The 20,987-nt window shown below is 37.0% G+C and overlaps 1 protein-coding gene across 5 annotated transcripts in view; it reads right to left on the bottom strand.

Annotated features, from left to right (window-relative positions):
- Positions 1-4,644: 4,644 nt before the first annotated feature.
- Positions 4,645-20,987, bottom strand: part of Zdhhc21 (zinc finger DHHC-type palmitoyltransferase 21) — a 55,595-nt gene continuing 39,252 nt past the window's right edge. For 2 of the 5 annotated variants that reach the window (XM_035439830.1, XM_027400204.2), the window contains 2 exons: positions 11,065-11,108; positions 6,007-10,517 (listed from right to left, as the gene is read on the bottom strand). In XM_035439830.1, coding sequence (XP_035295721.1) covers positions 10,385-10,517; positions 11,065-11,108 — 177 coding nt within the window. In that variant the 3' untranslated portion in view covers positions 6,007-10,384. The other 3 variants (XM_035439831.1, XM_035439829.1, XM_027400203.2) reach the window with 3 other exon arrangements.

Genomic DNA, 20,987 nt, shown 5'->3' with positions numbered 1-20,987 from the left:
TCCTTCCCCCTCTTCTGTGTGATTTTAGGCCTAAACTGTCACTTTTGCTCAGGATCTTGGGCAGCTGCATTCAGTGTGGTTCACTTGTCTGTGTGTATAAACAGATATTTGGACAGCAGTTTGATGCCTTGTCAATTTAGTTAGACAACAGTAGTAAGTTTCTTCCTTAGACTCATGACTTCCCCAGGCAAGGATGGGGTTTATAGTGCTAGACATGGGCTCCCTTCTGTGGAGTGGGTCTTAAATACACACAAGGGCTTCATTCTTTTGGGACCTTTTGGGGCCTCCCTGATCAGCCCCCCGTGAAGGTGTCTGGTTATTTAACAACCCACTGTTTCTAGAAGCAGTTTCATCAGCCATGTAGGGTGACTTGCTTCAATTTCTCTTTTGTATTTCTTAACCAAATTATAAAACAGTAGGTTTCCACGTGCCTTTTTTTACACTGTTCATTTTAGTTAATCCTCCTCACTGCCTCTTTATCTCCCCAATCCCAGCTTCCTCCCTGCTTAAACCTTTCAACCCTAATGTTCCTTCTCTACTTTCCCTGTGTGTCCCTCCTGTCCAGAACCCCTGCCCCACCACGTCCCATGTCCTAGTTTCTTAGATCCCACATGTACTAGAGTTAGAACTAATCCACATAGGATTAGTTCACATTTGTCCTTCTGGGCCTGGGTTACCTCAACCAGTATACTTTTTGTTTGTTTGTTTCTTCCATTTATCTGCAAATTTCATTTGTCTTTACAGGCGAAAAGTGTGCATATATACATTTCTGTTATTCATAAGTTGGTAGACAGCTGTTTCGTTTGCCTATGTATATGGACTACAGCAGTGTCATTGATATGCAGGCACCTCTGGAGTGAGACAGTTCTTTGGGTACATACACATTGTAGCTGGGTCCTACGGTATCGTTATTTCTTGCTTTTTGAGAAACTTCTAGACTGATTTCCAAAGTGGCAGCAACAGTTTACACTCTCAGCCACAGTATATATCCATACCATATTTTCCACATCCATACCAGCACGAGTTGTCACTTGTATTCTTGATGACAGCCATCATACCTGGGACACACTTGTGTTTTTGTACGATACAAAAGAATATCTCAAAGAGGCTGGGAAAATATTCCTTCCTTTTCCAACTACATGCTCTACACAAGACCAAATCTCTTAGGACTTCAATCACAGTAACAATGTAACTGACTAAATCAGAAAACAATGTGAAACCAACTTCCTTCTATGAAGGCAGCTATGTTTTACAGAAATAGTAATTAAAATTGCTAATTCAGGGTGAGCTTATGTTTAAATATATACACATCTAATTTCCCCTCTGATACATGACATTTTTTGAATATATGTCTGTTTTGTGTATTTGATTTCATGACTGTGTGCTGGCAGCTGCAGGGGACAGAAGAGGGTGTCAGATCCCCAGGAGATGGAGTTACCCAGTATGTGTAACATCAGGAGTTGCCTGATGTGGATGCTAGAAACCAAATTCAGGACCTCTTCAAGAGCAACAAACAATCTTTACTAGGGCACATTTTCCCTAGCCTCTCCATTTTAAGTTAGAGTACAATAAATATCAATAAAGATGTAAAAAAAAAAAAAATACCAGTATCGAGGCAGTGGTGGCTCACACCTTCAATCCCAGCACTTGGGAGGCAGAGGCAGGTGGATCTCTGTGAGTTCAAGGCCAGCCTGGTCTACAGTGTGAGTTCTAGGACAGCCAGGGTTACATAGTGAAACCCTGTCTCAAAACCTCCCCCAACACCAATATTTGTAATGTTTTTTATGATTATTAAGGAGACCTCACGCTAAAAACATGAAAATTGTTATAATGTATTCCAACTGAGCAAATACCACTTAGAATTAGAAAAAAAAAATGTGAACGGGACCAGGTAAAAGTTTGATAGCCCCTGAAATTGTCAGAAGGCAATGAGTCTTTGGCTCTTTAAAACTTATAGCCTCATCTACAAGTCATGTTAACAGAGTGTCAAAATTGCTTTTCTGTTAAAAAAAAAAAAAAAGTAAGGATTTCAAAGGATAAAAGTTATTCAGTCTTTTATCCCTAGGGTGACCTGACAGGTCACCTGTGTGGCCCTGACACAGCTGTGCTTGGCTCATTCTCACTAATATACTCTGTATTCACAGCAAGCAGTGACTTGAGGCTTGAGAGCCCTTAGAGTCTGCATAAAGTAATGTCCTAAGCACTTTCAGGAACTCCAAACCTCAGGGTGTAAAGCAGCAACTCCACTCCACATTGCGCTTCGTGCAAGGAAAGTATTTACGTAAAATATCTAGCATGACACATCGACAGCTGAATGCAGCAACCTGATCTCTAAAATAATGTCTACCTAGGAATACTGACAATTTCAAGTCCAATATGTATACCTAGGTTTTCCCGAGTATGTAATGAATCCTGAGATTGTAGTAGAAGAACAGCCTAAGGCCACTAACTTTAACTATTCATCCAAATGGCACAAAATTTGGAAAGGAGAGAATTCTTAAAACATGGTAGTTCTAAAATCCAGAATTTGGGTACATTTCAATAGATAACGAGGTAAGGGGATAAAAACACTCCCATGTTTTTCAAAAATATTTATTTAAAAATAAGATTTCTAAAAATACAGTACATAGTACATTTCAAGAGAAGTAAAAATTCCACAATTTAAATTAAAGGCAATTTGCAAAGAAAAATAGAATATTACATGAATAAAACAAAATCACTAAAATAAATTAAAAGCAATGTTGTTCTTAAAGTAGATACATAGTTCATTTTCATTAGAAGAACCAGTGTAGACGTCTCATCTAAACAAATGAGTGTATCTCCTAGTTCCCACCTGTCGGCTTCCTCAATCCCCCAGAGTGCTCTTCCATCTCTATGCACTCTCTTCCTTATTACCACTAACACTAGAAATGGTACTGCAGACTCTCCTAGGGTAAGGGCAAAGCAAAACAGCAGACAAGGCAGGCACACGGCCCTCAAACTTAGACATATTACAACTGAATGAAAAGCACACTGGCATGTTTTAAGACAGGGTCTTCCCAGGCACCTACAGTACTACCATATTTTAAAATCCAAGAAGGGTCTTTCATTTCGGAATATGTGTGAACTGGGGCTGACAGCAAACTTTAGGAGTCTCAAAATGACAGAGGTGTTGAGTGGTGATTACACTTGCCAGACTAATCCTGGGCACAGAGCATGCTCAGCTATTGTGGTTCATGCCGTCTGTTTTCCCAAGAGCCTATTCTGTCCTTGGGCTTGCAATCCATTTATCTAAATACCCCTCACTGGGGTGGAATTTCTTCCTTTTGTATCTTCAGTTGCTTTCTTTCCATATATATTAATTTTTTCTTTGCTTTTTAATAATCACACCACGAGACAAAGCAGTGGTAAATTCATTCCTATCTACAACTTGGAAAAAAATTACTGCACTCTGCCTTTTGAACAATGCATAAGCAGTGGGATTATTAAGAATCCAGTAGCAACACAACTCACAAGAGACACAGTGCTGCCCGTCCCTGAGTCCTCTCTTATCTGCTCATCTGGACATACTTCATGCTCATGAGCTCGTCACCTCTCAAGTTTGAGACTTGATTCTTTTTTTCCATTCAGAATTCACTGCAAAACCATGTATTATGTCAACACTAACAGAGACACAGACTAAAGCTGATGAAAACAAAAGCATTTCAATGTGACTGTCTACTTTTCCAGTCACCTGCACAGTCAATTCCCTGCCTGAGTCACCAGTCACCACAGCTTCAGTTTTAAGGAGACACTGACAAGTATTTCCAGAACTCCCAGGGAAGACCAGGGAAGCACTCATATCACACCTGGACAAGTCCATCCACAGGACTGCATTCTCCAGTTATGTAAAATGAATCACTAAAAACAAAAAATTACTCTGTAAAACAATCTTACTCTAATTTCATGTAGAGTAAGCAGCAGCATCTAGACTGCTTTGGTTGTAAAGTTCAACTCCTGTTGAGATGTTTGTTTAAATCAAGGTACTTTTGTATTGGGAAAGTTTGTGTGTGCATGCATGTGTGTATGTGTGCATGATTTATATGTTTTTTAAAGTGTCCTTTAAAAAATCTTATTTTCAAAATAGGCAAATAACCAGTATCATTCTTTAAAGCCATTAAGAATTATACCCACACACAGAGAAATGCTAAATTCTTGACGTAATTAAGAATGGACCCATTATTTGCCCTTTATTTTAGCATTTGGTTGAGTAGTCACTATAAGTGTCTAATAGAATACTTTGCTTAAAGAAATAAGTGTTTTTCTTCTCTACCAAAGTGAAATGAAGGGGAAAAGTGATTCGATAATTTTTGTAGCTTTGGCCTATTAAAATACCTCAAAAAGTAGCCACACTATATATTAACATACAAAATTAAAACCCACACCACTCTGCATAACAGAATAAAACCTAAGTCTAAAGAATCATTTTCAACTTACTCTGTTGAGTAAGCATTCACAGAAAGTAAGTTCTGCCAACTAACTGTTCACTTCTTCAGACACAGATGTGAGAAGCTATCTCCCAGCCAACCAAAAAGAAAATTAACTCTTTGGTTCAAGAATTAAGAATGTAACTCAAAGCTAAAGTGAATAGCACCAGGATGTTTTAGTTGCTCAGGCACCAGTAGGTTAAAATACCATCCATCTACACTGACTCGGACACAAAGCTCACAGTATACACATGGGTCTTCTCTCTGAGAGTCTACAAATGATCAGACACAGCACTGAGTGAAACCGGCAAGCAAAGCTACAAAAGGAGACATGCCTGTTTAGGTTATGGCTGTTCAGACTACATCTTTACATTTACAGCTACTGAGATGAAAAATACGTGTGTAATTAGTTAATTATACAGTTGAGCAAGTGTGGGAAGCACTACCTGTACATACATGAGGTAATAAATTTAAAATGCCAACAGAAAGGAAGACCTCCAGGGTCTCAAGAACAGCAAAAGATGCTGATTTTTAAAGTGTAAGCCACCGTTCATACCTAAACAGTTGGTTTTCTCTGGTGACTCAGTAGTCTTCTTTTGCCAAAAGAGACTCCTAAAATAGGTTCCAGTTTTCTCAAACTTTGGGCAACCTATCATTTCTCCTCTGTATTATACAGCTACACTTCCATGTTATTTTTAACACGTGCATGCTAAAAATGATGCAGGTTAACATATTCTACACAATTTATCTAAAATTTAAAATAATCTCTCAGGAGCATCTAGCCAGCTGAATAGAAAGAGCAATCTAAGTGGAGGTTAAATAACTCAGACCAAATACTTCCCAGAAAGAAGGACTCTTACAGTAAAACGGTGCTGGCCGGGGATGAGGAGCCGGCAAGGTGTCTCTGGTATCACAGTCCCAGTCCTAGTCAAGGTTTTTGCAGAGATGCTGATTATTCTCTCCATCTTACTAATGTTCCCTACTTTCTTTATCCAATTTTTGGCTATTTGCTACTCCTTGGTACCTGAACTGTAGGGTAGAAAGGGAGAGAAAATAATATCGTAAAAGATATGATAGTCAAATCAGTAATACCAATGAAGTAAGAATTTTAAGCATTGAACCAAGTACAGCAGCATATGCCTGTAATCCCAGACTTGGGAGGTGAAGGTAGAAGGATTCTGAGTTCAAAACCAGTGAAACCCTGTCTCCAAATAATGATGATAATGATAATGATGATGATAATAATAATAATAATAATAATTTGTTCCAAATTATCACTAGCAGGTAATACTGCCACATCTAAATAACTAATAAAAATGTTACTGGTTTTAACAAAATGGCTTTTAAAAAATAAATTTTGTTTTAAAAAATGCACAAAGATAATGGAAGAAGTGAGAAAGGTCACTTCTTGAATTTAAACCATCACAAAGGTAGCATAAATACTAAATATTGGTTCATATAGTCAGTGACAATACTGGTATAAAATATTTCAAGTAAATAACTGCTAATCTTTCACCATGTTCTGCTACAGAATATTGTAGAATCTAAGAACAGCTAAACATAAATTATACTAAGATTTTTATTTGTAGATGAATGCCAAGCATGGTACCTACAACAGAAGGTAACATATGTGGGTACTGAATCATTTTACTCACTCATTAGTTAATTACATGGTCAATAATACTAGCAAGTAGAACACACTAAGTTTAGGACTTACTAACTACATTTGCCAATACTTGTAATTTTCAAAGCATTAGTAGAGGTGAATGAAAGTCTAATGTTTTAGCTATTAGTAAATTACATGTTTGTAATAAATTCCCAATATAGTCTATGTATAGTAGAGATCATGTCAAAATTTACACAACGAAGTTTAGTGAACTGTAGCTAGGTTATCTACTGATATGTGACATACATGAGAACTAGCCAGAGAACAGACAGTCTAGACAAAATTTAGCAAATGCTAACGAATATTAGTGCCATATTAAGCCTCTGCAAGACAAGTTGTGATTTTTAGTAATATAGGTAAGAACATTCAAACTACCCATGATCAACACAGAAAACTATGTGGCTTTCATCTAAATTCATTTGTACCTCCTGTTTGGAAGTGTGTTCTTAATTTAAGTCTTTGTAATTAATGTTTAGAATTAACACATCTTTTGAGCAAGACAGTTGATCTGTATGGAAGTAACCTGGAGTCTGATTAAGAATGGTTAGAATGAGCTGCCATACTTAGTGGAGCCCCCTCTACACATTAGTGCCGTGTTCTAGTGTTGGTTCTGAGACGTTTGCCTCACTTCCTCTGCATCTCCTGTGCTTATGCTCTGGTTGCTCTTCCTTCCTTTTCCTGATTCTTGAATCCAGGACCTCTGTGCACTCTGTCATTGAGGTACCCCAGCCCCTACTTTATTTAAAGACGTTCCTGTGTTAGCTACAATGCAAATGGCTCTTTTATGTTAACGAAAATATTCCAATACTATTTTTAAACAAAATAGTGTTTTTATTTTCATGTAACATTAGCTAGCTTAGTAAACTGAAACATAAGTCTGGTTATCAAGTACCAAGACTCTTTTGTAGATCACTCAATGTTTAGAGGATTCTGAACTCAGCCCATCATTGCTTACATGAAGCTTATCCAATTAGATTTTTAAAAAGTGTGTGTGTGTGTGTGTGTGTGTGTGAGAGAGAGAGAGAGAGAGAGAGAGAGAGAGAGAGAGAGAGAGAGAGAGAGAGAGAGAGGATGCATGGTGATGGAGAGGAGGCATGACTGCTAAGGCATGTTTGCAGAGCTCAGAGGACAACTCTATGGAATCAGGTTTCTTTTTTTGGGGGGGGGTTGTTTCTCTTCACCTTCACCTTTAAATGGGTTCTGGAAACCAAACTCTGCTCACCAGTCTTGCACAGCAAATACCTTTATGTGCTGAGTCACCTTGCAAACCCAACCCTAAATGTTTACTAAGTATAAATGCAGCCTGATTAAAGTATTTTAACTCCAGAAGCCCAAGAAATCATTCTGCCAATGTAAAAATATCATTTAACACACATTTTGCTAAAATCAAATTAATAAATACTTCAATGCAATATACAGACTAATAGGAAATCGCATTGCTCAGTTGCTTTCTCACACTCCACACCTGGAATTATTCCCATGGTTACTCAGAAGGACAAATGAAGTGGCTATTCAATGTATAGGTTTAACTCTGACTGAGAAGGTTTTTTTTTAAAGTAAAGAAAAAATAGTAACATCAGTTATTAATTATTTTAAGGCAATTGATTCTGTGTATGCGTGGTACCATTCCAAAATTGAATTGAAAATTAAATGTACTTTTTTAGATATTCAGTAAAACACACTGGATAACATGGTTGCCACAGCAATTGTAATAAATGTTTTGTTCTGTAATAAAATAGTAATTTTAAAGTAAGTCTTTATAATGATAACAAATTAAGTTAACAAAATGGAGTTTAAAGTAAAACATGAAATAGCTTATCCTAATCTAAATTTGTGATTGACAGTAAAGTGTACAAGAATATACATACATGAAGCCAAGCAATTTATCTAAACAGAACATCACCAACAGTAACGATTCACTTTCAATTTTCATAAAACTTTACACTTTTATACATATATTCCCATAAGTGTGTATCTCTGGCATGTTCACAGATTGGAGATACAACACACTAATGGGATAGTAAAAGCCTCTACAGCCAGGATATAATTACATCAATTAGCCAAAAGAGGGCGCAGAAAGAACATAGGAGCTTAATCCCTAGGAAATGGCCAACAGGCTTTTCTCTAGGAATCTAATAGTGATTACAAACCCCTAGTGGGGTTAGACATATACATTTGACAATACTGCATAATTATATATATAGATATACTGCAATATAGATTGTGTAAATACATTGATAATAGCATTCAGTAGCTCAAACTAGGGCATTAGTTTTGTAGTTCAATGACTCAACGGAACTGTGGAGAGGGATCAGGACCTGGGAGAGTAAAGACAGAGGGAAGAGAATGTGCCCTAGAAGTGGTATACCTAAGAAAACCATACCCACAAATCCCCAGCATGGGAAAGAGACCATACCCATTACCTTTTGTCAGAGCTACTGCTATTACTGGAGGAAGCAAGTCTACAAAGCTCCAAACTGGGCCTTCATTTGGCTCTGCTATGAATGCTCCAGGTCTTTTGTGAACAGAATATATATAGCTGAAGGCATCAACCTGTATCTCCCTACATTATATATATACCACTTCCTTTTAGAATCTGTCATCAGCCAATTTAGTCAATCAGCTTGAACAAAATCCAACCCATCTGCTTAAAATAAACATATTAATTTTGTTTCCTAACCTTTATAAATGTTTCTTATATTAAACTCACTATATGTCTTAGCACCAATAAATATTTTCATCTGCCACTTCTAAGTTTTTAAATAAACATAATTAGAACATGAAATTATGGTATTAATATTTCTGAAAAGAGCTTATTCTATCACTTCAGAATATTTTATAAGACATTTACAGTATCTGAAAGAACTAGCCACAGTATAGCTGACTGGCTAACAATAATAATCTCTGTTTCAGTATTTCCAAGCTATGATTCCTTACTTTACAACTACCTGTAAGAAAAGCATGTATGTGGTTCAAGAATGGTAGATTTGTTCTATATTATTTTCAGGGGAAAGATCACTAGCACACACACTTTTCAAACATATGGATTTGCAGTATTCTAAATGAAATACTTAAATCATAAAAATGTCTTTGCATACAAAAAAGGATCTATGTTTGTCAAGGACTATCACTACCATAGATCACTCTATTTTAAGATAATTTCCTGGCATCAGCTACTAATAAAAGGTCTCTAGAGTGATGCAAATTATAACTGGGCAACGGAAATTCAATTTCAACCTGGGTGATTACTGGTATATAAAGTTAATGACCTACTTTTAAACTTCAGTATGAGCTGACCAGTATCTATTATATAATATATAAACCATCAATGTGTACAGTGAGATCTACTGGCAGATAAGTAAAAATATACATACTTTAAAACACAGTATTCCTTTATATACTGTGTATTACACACCATCCAGTTATACTAGCATTTTAAAACATCTGCATTCTGATATAACTGCACTTGAAAAATTAACTGGAATTATTGCCAACTTCCTACCCTTTTCAGTCAATAGAATCATAGGGTAAAATTAGGAATATATGCCTTACTGGTCACAAATTTCTCTTGGGAGCAAACATTGCAATAGCCATCAATAACTGCAGCAGAAGGGAAAATGAACTTTTCTGTTATAACAAGGTAGCGGTTGATACACCACACTCGTGTGTCTTATTTCACTTTTGATGAGCAGGAAAGAAGGCAGCATCAGAGAGCTGCTCCGAGACCAGTACTGCCCTTTGCTGTTCACCCTACACTGCATATTAAAAACCCTGCAGCACATAGAAAAGGAAGTAATGAAAAGCATTTTAACTTATATTCAAAAAAGAAAATTTACACATAACAAAGTGTATCAAGTTTTGTAAACCTGAAGAATTAAATTCAAATTTGGTTAGTACTGTTTAAAGGTAAACATTAAATATCTCAAATTTCCAATAAATTAAAATTTAGAATACTATAAGTACTGAAGGAAATTTATGTACAATGATTTCATCCCAATCACTGCCTTTTGAGTTTAGTAACAAAAGCATTTAAAGAAGTCCTGGTGGAAGGCTAATTTGAAAGTAAACATGCTTTTAAAACTTAAATATAGATCTTGTATTAGTCCCACAACAGGATCAAGATCACTATTAAAATAAAGCCTGGGGCACATTATGATGCCCAAGATTGGTGGGTGGATTTTAATTGACTTGAAGACTGTCATAGTTCTATTCTCATAAAACCTGTAACTCATTTCCAGCATGGAGGACCCATCTGTGCCCACCATCCATCTGTTTAGACATGATTGGCAAAGTGGTAGGGAACTCGCAGTGGTTGCCTCTGCCTGAAAGGAATGAACCACAGGATCTTCCAACGAGTGCCAAAAACTTCTGAGAAGGTCTGCTGCCATGGCTTTCGGGGCCGCGATCTACAGAAGACAGCATTATTAGTGAAAGACAGCACTCCCATGGTGCACTTCAGTCAGCTAAAACAATACAGGTTGGCTGGGGATCCATTACTGGACTCTGATGCATTGTGTCCCAGCATCACAAATACAGCTTTTCTTTCAATGTGGCATGCAGCTGAGCTTCAGCTCCGGAGAGCAGATATTGTATCTGCGTCGTCAATCAACCCAGGGTAACTTTGGAAGCCGAGGACGAGCTCAGCATAACAGAATGTGTGTCAACAACACAGTAGCAAATCCCTTTTGATGTATTTTCAGGACAAATAATTTAACTTACTTCTGTGAGACAGGAAACAAGAGTGATCAGTACTTATTTTGTTTAAAAACTCTGATGGCTGAAAAACCCCTACTGTAAGACTTGGGACACGCCTGTCTAGCCTGGGCCTCAGACGGGGCACCAAGAAAAGGCCATCATTATATTAGTTCCCTACTATTAGCATATGCACACAATTCTCAAAGGTGATCAGTTGTTTTTATTTTTAAATAAGATCACTACAAACTTTATACTTACATTTCTTCACAACAGTTTGACATCTTTTCAATGGATGTTGTATCCTTTAAAAATAGAAAAATTATATTCAGATGTAACAAATTTATCAATACTTCTGCTTTATGAAATACTTAAGCCTATTCAGAAAATATTCTAGAGATTTAACAAGTTTGTTTATCTACATACATTCTGGTGTCCCCTTAGAGAAATAAAATCAACATTACATCATGTCAAAAAAAACTAATGAATTAAAAAAGTTTCAAACACCTCTAAGAGAAACATTCAATTATAGCCACTGAGGACACCTGATTCCTTGATAATTCTTTTAAAATCCTAGTTATTTCCATTCAACTCAACTCAACTATCTGCAAATATATATTAAAAATAAAAGAGTATCAAATAATACATAAAAACCATCAATGAATACAGAACTACCAAGATACAAAGAGTGCTAGTGACTCTGGGTTTTATAGACTTATATAAATTACAAAATTCAATAAGGCAATCTATAAATTAATCATGTTATATCTTTCAATATGAAAATTAAAGTTAGTTGCTTAATATCCTTAATTGAAATAAGACATTTCTCTTTTTCCCCAACAAACAAACCAAATCTTTACAACATAGTCTCTTCTGGGTGTTTTAACAAGGATGTAATGCAGACACAGAAGGAAAGCACTTCAGCAGAAGACAGTTTCTGAAAATGCTGATGCAAACTGTAATAACAGAGGGCCTATCAATTATTCTGACAAACATTACCATATCCAAATACCCAAAATATAAATTGTACAACCTTACATTTAGATAAAAATTTAGAGTGTAAGTACATTTTTAAAGCAATACAAAGGACATAGTTTCAAATGTGAAAAACATTAGATACATCTTCACCTTCTCCCTTGACTTGACCTTAATAACTTGCTCACATATGGTGGGCGCTAGAGAATAACAATATTAATCAGAACTACTCATGAGAATACAGAACTTCCTTTAGCAGTGCTAACCCACAGTCCTTTACATTTAGTCATGCTAGATGAGTACTTGTGATGACAAACTGTCAGACATGCTGAACAAGCAGCTAGAAGGGAGAAGAACATCTGAGTTTTAGGAGACTAGAAACAAACAGTAATTTTATTTACAGAGTTTTCTGAAGATTTGTAAAAAAAATGGCAGACTTGCTACATGTTCTGTATACATTAGTTTTTTTTTTTTAAATTATGCCTTGAAATTGATGATGGCATTTGACAATTCTGTTGAAAATAAGCTTTTTATTGTATTGCATAACTTCTTCTCAAAACAGTATTTTATTTATTCTAAATGCAAACACAGCCTACAGATAAAAGAGAATATTTCTTAAGAATTTAGAGGAAAGCTGGGCTCCAGGTTCACATCTATAAAGGAAGTAGATCAGGTCATTTTAGTGACATGCAACTGCAAAGGTACCCGCACCAAAGTGCAGAGGAAGAAGAGGACAGAGTCACCACATACTATCTCACAGCAGTGGCTATCAACCTTCCTAAGTTACTTACATGACCACTTCCTAACTGTGATTTTGCTAGTGTTCTGAACTATAATGTAAGTATCTGACATGTGGCTCCTGTAAAGGGGTCACGACTCACATGTTGAGAGCCACTGCTGTAAGGCATATGAATGCCTGAAATACAGCCACTGACACCTGTATGCCTGAAAGCTACGTGAGGACAGGCAAGGTAGGTTCATCTACTGTCACCATTAGTCCTGGGGATAACTTTTACTGCACAGAATCTACACTGAGTAATTTACTTGTGGTCCTAGAAAGAACTAACTTTAAAGACTCCAAGTTTAGCTTTCACATACAGAAACCCTTTGAAGTACTCAGACAATTTTCTAGAGCCTACTTCAAGAGACAGACAATACTCATCTTTAAATCATGAGCAGATAGCTGCTCTTTCAAAGGATGAGATGTTTACTCTGTTATAAACAGGGATTATGAGGCTGCCCAAATTAAGCCACTGTTTTCTCTAGAATGGAAAATGCTCACCTCTCTCTACCTCGCATCCAAAATACCGTTTACACAAAAAACAGCCTAAGTCAGTACCTGAACACCAGAGCATAGTAAACCCTCACTCTAGAAGCATCAAGCAAGAGTCAGAGTGAGACCTTCCCACTAGCAAGCAGGCTTAAATACTCCAGAACAGATTATTACCACAGGAAATGCAAACCATGCTATCCACAGCTGCTAAATACAGCCTACTTTGTTTTGTTTTACAATGTGGACAAATGTGGCATTTTTTTAAAGCATACTGAAAATACTCCATCTTTTTGGTGGCACTAGGGAAGGACCACTAAGACAAATGCTACAGAAGGAATAAACACAACATACAGCTTTAGCTAGGTAGCAAATTAACCATTCTTTCAGGAATGTAAAAATCACACATTTACTGGGTGTTGCTGCAATTAGTTGTAAGAAATGTTGATGCCCGGAATGATTTAATGATCAAAAATATCTAATACTTCAATCAGCCTCTATAACTAAGCAATGCAAGAAGAAATGCCTCATGTTTTAAAAACTGGAGTTTCACATTTTTAAAAAACTAAATTCAGCAAGAATTTTAGAGACAGATATTACCTTCTCTATTTTCTCTGTCAATACTTTGCCTTCTCCTAATGGCTAATCTTGGCACAAGAAGAGGTCTTTCAGATTCAGTGTAAAATTATGTTTGACTGTAAGAGAAAACTGCATTCTAGCTTACCGACTAGATTATGCTGGGATGGGAACAATGGGTTTACTGGCAAACTGGAAGGGAGTGTTGTAGGAAAAGCAAGAATTCATCACCAAAGGTTTCTTGGTTATCAGGCTAACAGGGCTGAGAACCCAGTCTCTCAGCACAGAAGGCTGATAGCCACTCTTCTTTGAGTGTATTCTCACCAAGCACCAATACTTGGACACATATGTTGTCCTGTGGGGAGAAGAACTTAACGAGACAAAGTTCGTAGACACACTGAACAACATAAAGGATAAACAGTCCATCTGGTTCTAATAACTATCTTCAAAGTATAGAAGAGTCCTTGTCTTTGGGCCTAGGTAACCCTGGAAACAGTTTCCAAAAGGAGTTTCTTAATATACCAAACATTTAAGACCTGATGAAACTAAAGGTGACCATCAGAGAGGGAACCTGAAGACCGCTCCATATAGCTTCCACAATCACCTGAACTCTGTTCTCACTGAAGGTCTCGTTGGTCATTAAGCCTTTATGCTGCACATAGCTACCTAATTTATGACTCTATGCTGACTTAATGTAGCCTTGGAAACACTTTTCAGGTAGACTTTTGTAGTTCAAGATCATATACCTGCTCTGCCTCTGAGTTTCCCTAATTTTTAAAAATTATTTATTTATTTATTTATTTATTTTGGTTTTTCAAGACAGGGTTTCTCTGTGGCTTTGGAGGTTACCCTGGAACTAGCTCTTGTAGATCAGGCTGGTCTCAAACTCACAGAAATCCACCTGCCTCTGCCTCCTGGGTGCTGGGATTAAAGGCATGTGCCACCAGAGCCAGGCTTGAGTTTTCCTAATTTTAAGAGCTTCATTTGATTGCCCACTAGTATACAAATAGTAGCATGTTTAATTTTTAATGATTTTATTTTTAATTATGTGTTGCTTGTGTATGGTGGGGGTGGAGGTGCTCCACACATGAACAAAGTTGCTCACAGAGTCCAAAAGAGGGTGTCTGATTCCCCAGGACTACCCAATGGAGGTACTCTGACCAAATCTGGGATCTCTGCAAGAGCAGTACACACTCCTCTGAGCTATCTTTCTAATCACCACTAACTTTGAAGTCAAAAGCACCTAGCAGGACAAGGCTGTACAAAATGGGCATCTTTGGTATATGTTAGCAGGACTGGACTAACTGGGCAAACCAGAAATAACATAACGCTTTATTTTTAATTCTTTTTCAATGTGAAAGCAGGGAAGCCTGCTAATCTTCTTTCTCTCTGCCCTCTGATGATTTTGGTTATCATCAGTTTACTCACTGGAAACAGGCAGTTAGTTCCTCAGCATCCATTGCTGACAGAGGATCACCTGTAAATTTTATTTGAAATGTGAAGTTCACATAAACATTTCTTCAGTAACAGGACAACAGTGCAGAGGCAGAAAGTTTTACATTTGTAGCCACTGAAAAGCTCTTTCCAAAATAATTTCTCTGCTTTTCTTCATCAAACCATCATCTGGCTACACAAAACTGGTAAGAAATTAAAACTCCATACCTCAATTTCCAAGTAGGAATGCTTACATCCTAAGCTTCTGTGAGGTTTAAAATGTATCAACATGTAATAAAATTCCTAATAAATCCTCAATGACTGAAAAATCCTCCTTTTATTAATTGTTTTTATTAAGCACTTCCTCATGCTTAAAAAAGTATCTCAATTATAACAGTTACTCAAATTATGTTTACAAGAGTTTATAATGAAAGACCAAATGGCAGAGATTATATATGTAATCCTACAACTGAAAGGGGTTTAAAATCCATTCATAAAGTCAAAACTCCAAAGTATACACCATTGTTCATTTACTCATGTATTTATATAGAACAACCACAAGCTACAAGGCAAGGTCTTTAATAAAGAAAGCTGATGGTCACTAAAAGTGTCCACACATACACAAAACCCACACAGGCACACATAGGCCACAGAGGGTGACTGTAAACACACAGGCACACATGCAGGCCAGAGGGCAACTAACCACACAGGCACACACAGGTCACAGAGAGTGACTGGGCAAAAGGTGTTTTATCAGTAGCCTCACAGTCACCAGAACAGCTGAAAATCTATGCTTCCAAAACTAACTACTTTGACATTTTAACATCAAAATTACACTTCTGATGAAGTTTTTGGTTATCAGTACCAGACACAGAGTTAGGGAACAGAATGTGCCTTGGAACTAGGGTTTGGGATATCACCACTGAACCAATAGAATGTGAGAGAGAGACACTTGGCTCCCTTTGGCAAAGACTGAAAGTCAATACATAGAAGATCCACACTTCTAACCTAACAATGCACATGAATTCAGATCATGAGCTGATAAAACCAACTTCTAGAGAAAATGCCTAGTAACAGTAACACAAAATGTTTAGCGACACAGCAACATAAAGCGTCTACATTCAGTGGTGATCCTTTAAGAAGTCTATGTGTTAACTATCCTACAAGCATTATCGAAACACATTTAAATTGTTTTCAGTTTTTACATTAATTTTAATGTTTCAAGCAGTCTATCACACTGAGCAAACAGAAGTGAGGTATAGAACCACTTCTGCTCAGGAATACATTTACACAAGTTATTCAACTCCACACAAATTTTGATTACTACACAAAAGGAGAAACTAGTCTCTATAAAATTCTTTATTATGTCTATATACAAAGGAATGTACCCAATATTAACATAGAGCATGAAGAGCATCTAAGAAACATAATACATTTTGGCAATATTTTTAGGGTTTTAAGAAGACATTGAGAAGATATGTCATATAATTTTACAACTAGAAATGCTATATTAGAAATACATTTTCAAAAATATATATAATTTAGAAAGGAAAGCAAAAATGCCAGAGATCTCTCTTTAAAGAAAGATGTGAGCTACAACAATCTGCACATGTGCAATGCTGCCTGCAAGCTAAGTATGCTAAGCATGATTTGCACACAGACTGCACTAACTCAGTTCACTGATTCACTGATATTTGGCAAAACTCAATTATGAAGAGTGACAATTCCAAGCCTACATTTCTGGATACATATTAAAAAGCAAGAAAATCCATTAATTGATTAATAAAATGCTACTTAATAGCTAATCTCCTTTAATCTGATTTAACATTTTGAACATGAGATACTTTTCATTGCATAAGATTAACCCCAGTTAAAATTAAGTCACCATCTTAGTTACAGGTCTATTGCATGTAGAGACACCATGACCAAGGCAACTCTTAAAAAAAAAAAAATGAGGCATTTAATTGTAGCTTGCTTACATTTGTAGAGGAACATGTTGGGGAGCTTGGCAGCACACAGCATTCATGGTGCTGGAGAAGTAGCTCAGAGTTCTACATCCTGATCCAAAGAGAGACAGAGAGACAGACAAAAACAGACTGACTGGGCCTGACACGGGCTTCTGAAAGCTCAAAGCCCAACCCCAGTGATGCACTTCCTCTAACAAGGCCACACCTCCTAATCCTTCTAATTCAGTCAAAGAGTTCCATTCTCTAATGACTAATTATTCAAATATCTGAGCCTATGGAGGTCAATTTACTTCAAACCACCAAAGTTGCTCATGTACTAATGGCTTTCTATATTTAGGCAAATGTTGACTGCAAATCAAACATGGATCAGTAGGTATAAAGAAAAATATTTTCTCTGTAATGATTTTTTAAATTATCTTTTGTATTCAACTAGAATCCAATAGCATCTGTGAGACCAAGGCAGCAATCCCTTAGCTTTTCCAAAGCTACAACTCAATACATCTTCCTCACCCTACCCCTAACCTCACCACACAGAACAACAAATGCACTGGGCTCCAAAGATGACATCAGAAGCTCATACTTGCATACAAACTCCTGTGCCCGGGAAATAGAAATGCTTGTACACAGAATTTAGACAAACTGTCAAAAGAATGTCACAGCAGAAAATAGCTCCCTGTCAGACCTCTCCAGGGACACTGGCCAGCTGTTAGGCTTCTGGAAACTGGACCAGTCTGACTATCCTGCACTGTCAACACTGGGACTCACTAGCATGGACTTCCCTCTTGCTGCCTGGGACTATTGCTCCTTAATTCTGATGTCAATTATATTAATAAGAACACCACTGTCTACTTCATTCAGATACAAAAGCAAAAGAGCTAAGTCTCAGCAAATGCCACTACAATAACTTGTTTCCTAAATAAAGGAAACTGTACCAAAGCCAATTGCTTTTGTAAACATGACTTCCAATTCAGTTAGACCACACAACACACACATTTAAAGTCTCATTTAAATCAAATCTGAAAATAAAGTAAACCCTTAAAATTCTACTTCAGATTAGTCAGTTTGGAAATAAAATTATGAGGGGAAGGTTACTCATTCCAGGCTAAAGGAAACAATGCGGAAATAATCACTAAAAATTGGAACTCTGCTTCTCTAAAACCTTAGCTTAAAGTACAAAGCTGACATTTGTTTTGCCTATTTATTGCTTAACAGACCTATATTCAAGCTATGAAACTCCAATTCTCCGTAAGGAAGTGATATCCTTTCTTCCCAAAGACTCTTTTGGACATGGGGGAAACAAGGATAGGGAAAAGAAAGATGACTTCCGTGGAATGGCTCAATGCACTGTCACTTCTCCATTGTTTGAATGTTATCTTCAAATTCACCACTAGCTCACAGTGTAGAGATGTGTGCATTCTGATATGATGAAAAGGTATCCAGAGATGAAGCCTATAGACAAGCTTAGTTTAATAAAAAATGGAACAGAACAAGTTATTTATGAAGAAGGTAGACACGGTCTATATTTTTAACTTCAATGTTTTCAATGTTATTTTGTACAAATGCTAGTAATTCCTTTGTTAGATTTAAGTCACAAACCAAAGATATGCTGTCTGTAAACAATTGAGCCTCTCTGAATCAAAGAGAGGAGTACATTCTGAAACTATTACTCATTTAATCTCAAAAGAGCAGTGCTTGACATTCACCATGACAACCTAGGGAAATGGACTTCAAGTTTACTGTCATTTCCTTCATTTTCTCTGTGTGCTGTTTGTGTGGGTGTGTGCACATTCGTGTAATGGATGGATACCATGGATACCAAGTACCTTCCGTAGTCATTCTCCACTTTATTTTTGAGGTAGAGGTTCTCACTGAATCTGGACCTCACTGATTCAGCTACAATGGCTGACCAATGAATCAAAGGCTCCACCTGCTCCCCTCTTCCAACACCTGGCTTTGACTGGAGGTTCTAAGAATCAAGCTCAGGTCCTCACACTTGTGCTACCAAATGAGTTATCTTCTCAACTCAAGTTAGAACAAATTCCATTATAAGCATTTGTATTTGAGAACAAGTACAGTGGTTAAGTATCAGACTGACAAAATATATTCCCTCAGCACTTGCATCTTTTTCTGAATGGCTCACAGTTGTTCTATTTTGTGTGCTTTCTACTCAGTTTAGAAATAACCTATCAGAACTCAATTTCCCTGCTTAATACAATGAACTGCTATTCAATATTCTAAAAATGCATAGGATCTGATAATAATTAACATGACGCATTGTGATAATATCAGGCTAGAACCAAGCAACTAACAAGTAGCTTACTTATTATTATGTTCAACTCAAAATGCTCAATTTTATAGTGGAGACCCCTGAAAAAGTTTGAAATAGTTGCCATCAAAGTACAGTCTTGGAAGTCAATGAGGATTTGCAGGGGGGAGGAAGTTGTTACTCAGCCACTAGCCCCTGCCAGTCCTCGGGAGTGATATGCACTTTTAGCTGAATGTTTCCACATGTTCACTCCTAACTGTTAACAGTAAGTCCAGGGGAATCTGAAATCTTCTGTTTGAGGGATTTAAATACCCACTAGAAATTCTGGCAGATTCAAAGTTGGAAATTAAGCAATGTTCATAACTTACTGATTTTGACATGTCTTGTGAATTAGAAATTCATCATTATCAAGTACTTATGAAAGGGCTTAACAGTAGAAAGCAGAATTTTAGGGGAAACAATCCTTATCCTCAGCACTGTTACTCATAGCCATGTCACTTATTACTCTCACTACCAAGCAGGATTAGGAACATTTACACTCAATGGTAAAAGATAAAAAAAGATTAAAACAGACAGACATGTCACAAAGTTCCATGAAACCCAAATAAGCATGTAAAGTATTCAATATCCATCATCAGAGAAATACAAATGGAAAAAGTACTATTATAAACCACCAAAATTGCTACAATTACCAAGACTGTCATCAAGAGATAGCAATGATATGGAGCAACCAACATTCTCATACATTGTTGCAGGACTGTGCCTCACTTGATAAAAAGGGGGGGGGGGAGGTGATCATGTGACCCAGTATTTCACTTCCAGAACTTGTTTATTATCACAGAAAGAAACTACACCAGTGAACTGTCCATCCTCAGTCTCCAAGCCCTATGCAATCACTACGCCATTTTCTTCCTCTATGTACCTATTCTGCACATTTCATACAAATGGACTCGCTGGAGCATGTGGTCTTTAAGTCTTCAAGATTATATGCATAGTACCACGTAGCAGCACTTCATTCTTTTCATATTCTCATGAATAAATCACACATCCTTGCATCTACAGAATCAACAGGCATTGTACTTCCTTCTGTTGAGGGCTCCTCAGAATAAAGCTGCTGTGTGTACACATGCCCATCTTTTGGTCTGGACATGGGAAAGGAACTGCCGAGTCTAAGAGAACTCTGTGGCTTGCTGTTTAAAGAACCATAACACCATAACAGTGTGTGAGGACCAACTAGCTCTAAGGTCTCTTCACACTGCCTTGAATAGAGCCCCTTGAAGCACAGAAGTCTGTCATTCTGTTGAAGTCCAACTATGTTTTCTCTGGTAGTTTTTATTTTGTGTGTCCTATCTAAGACACCAACATTGTTGATTATGTTTTCTTCTTAGTGTTACTACTCTCACATCTACATTTCAGTACTACAATCCATTCTGCGTTAACTTTTGCATATATCATGAAGCATAGAGACAATCTTATTTTTTGCATGTGAATAACTAGCAGTCCCAGAATCATTTGTTGATACTATTCTTTTCTGCACTGAATAGTCTTGGCATTTTTTTTATCAAAAAATCCATTGACATACATACATACATACATACAGACAGACAGACAGACACACACACACACACACACACACACACACACAAACACACACACACACACACACACACACACACACACGTATATACATATACAG

Source organism: Cricetulus griseus, chromosome 2 (assembly GCF_003668045.3).
Source record: "Cricetulus griseus strain 17A/GY chromosome 2, alternate assembly CriGri-PICRH-1.0, whole genome shotgun sequence".
NCBI lineage: Eukaryota > Metazoa > Chordata > Mammalia > Rodentia > Cricetidae > Cricetulus > Cricetulus griseus.
This window is presented reverse-complemented; position numbering and strand designations above follow the sequence as displayed.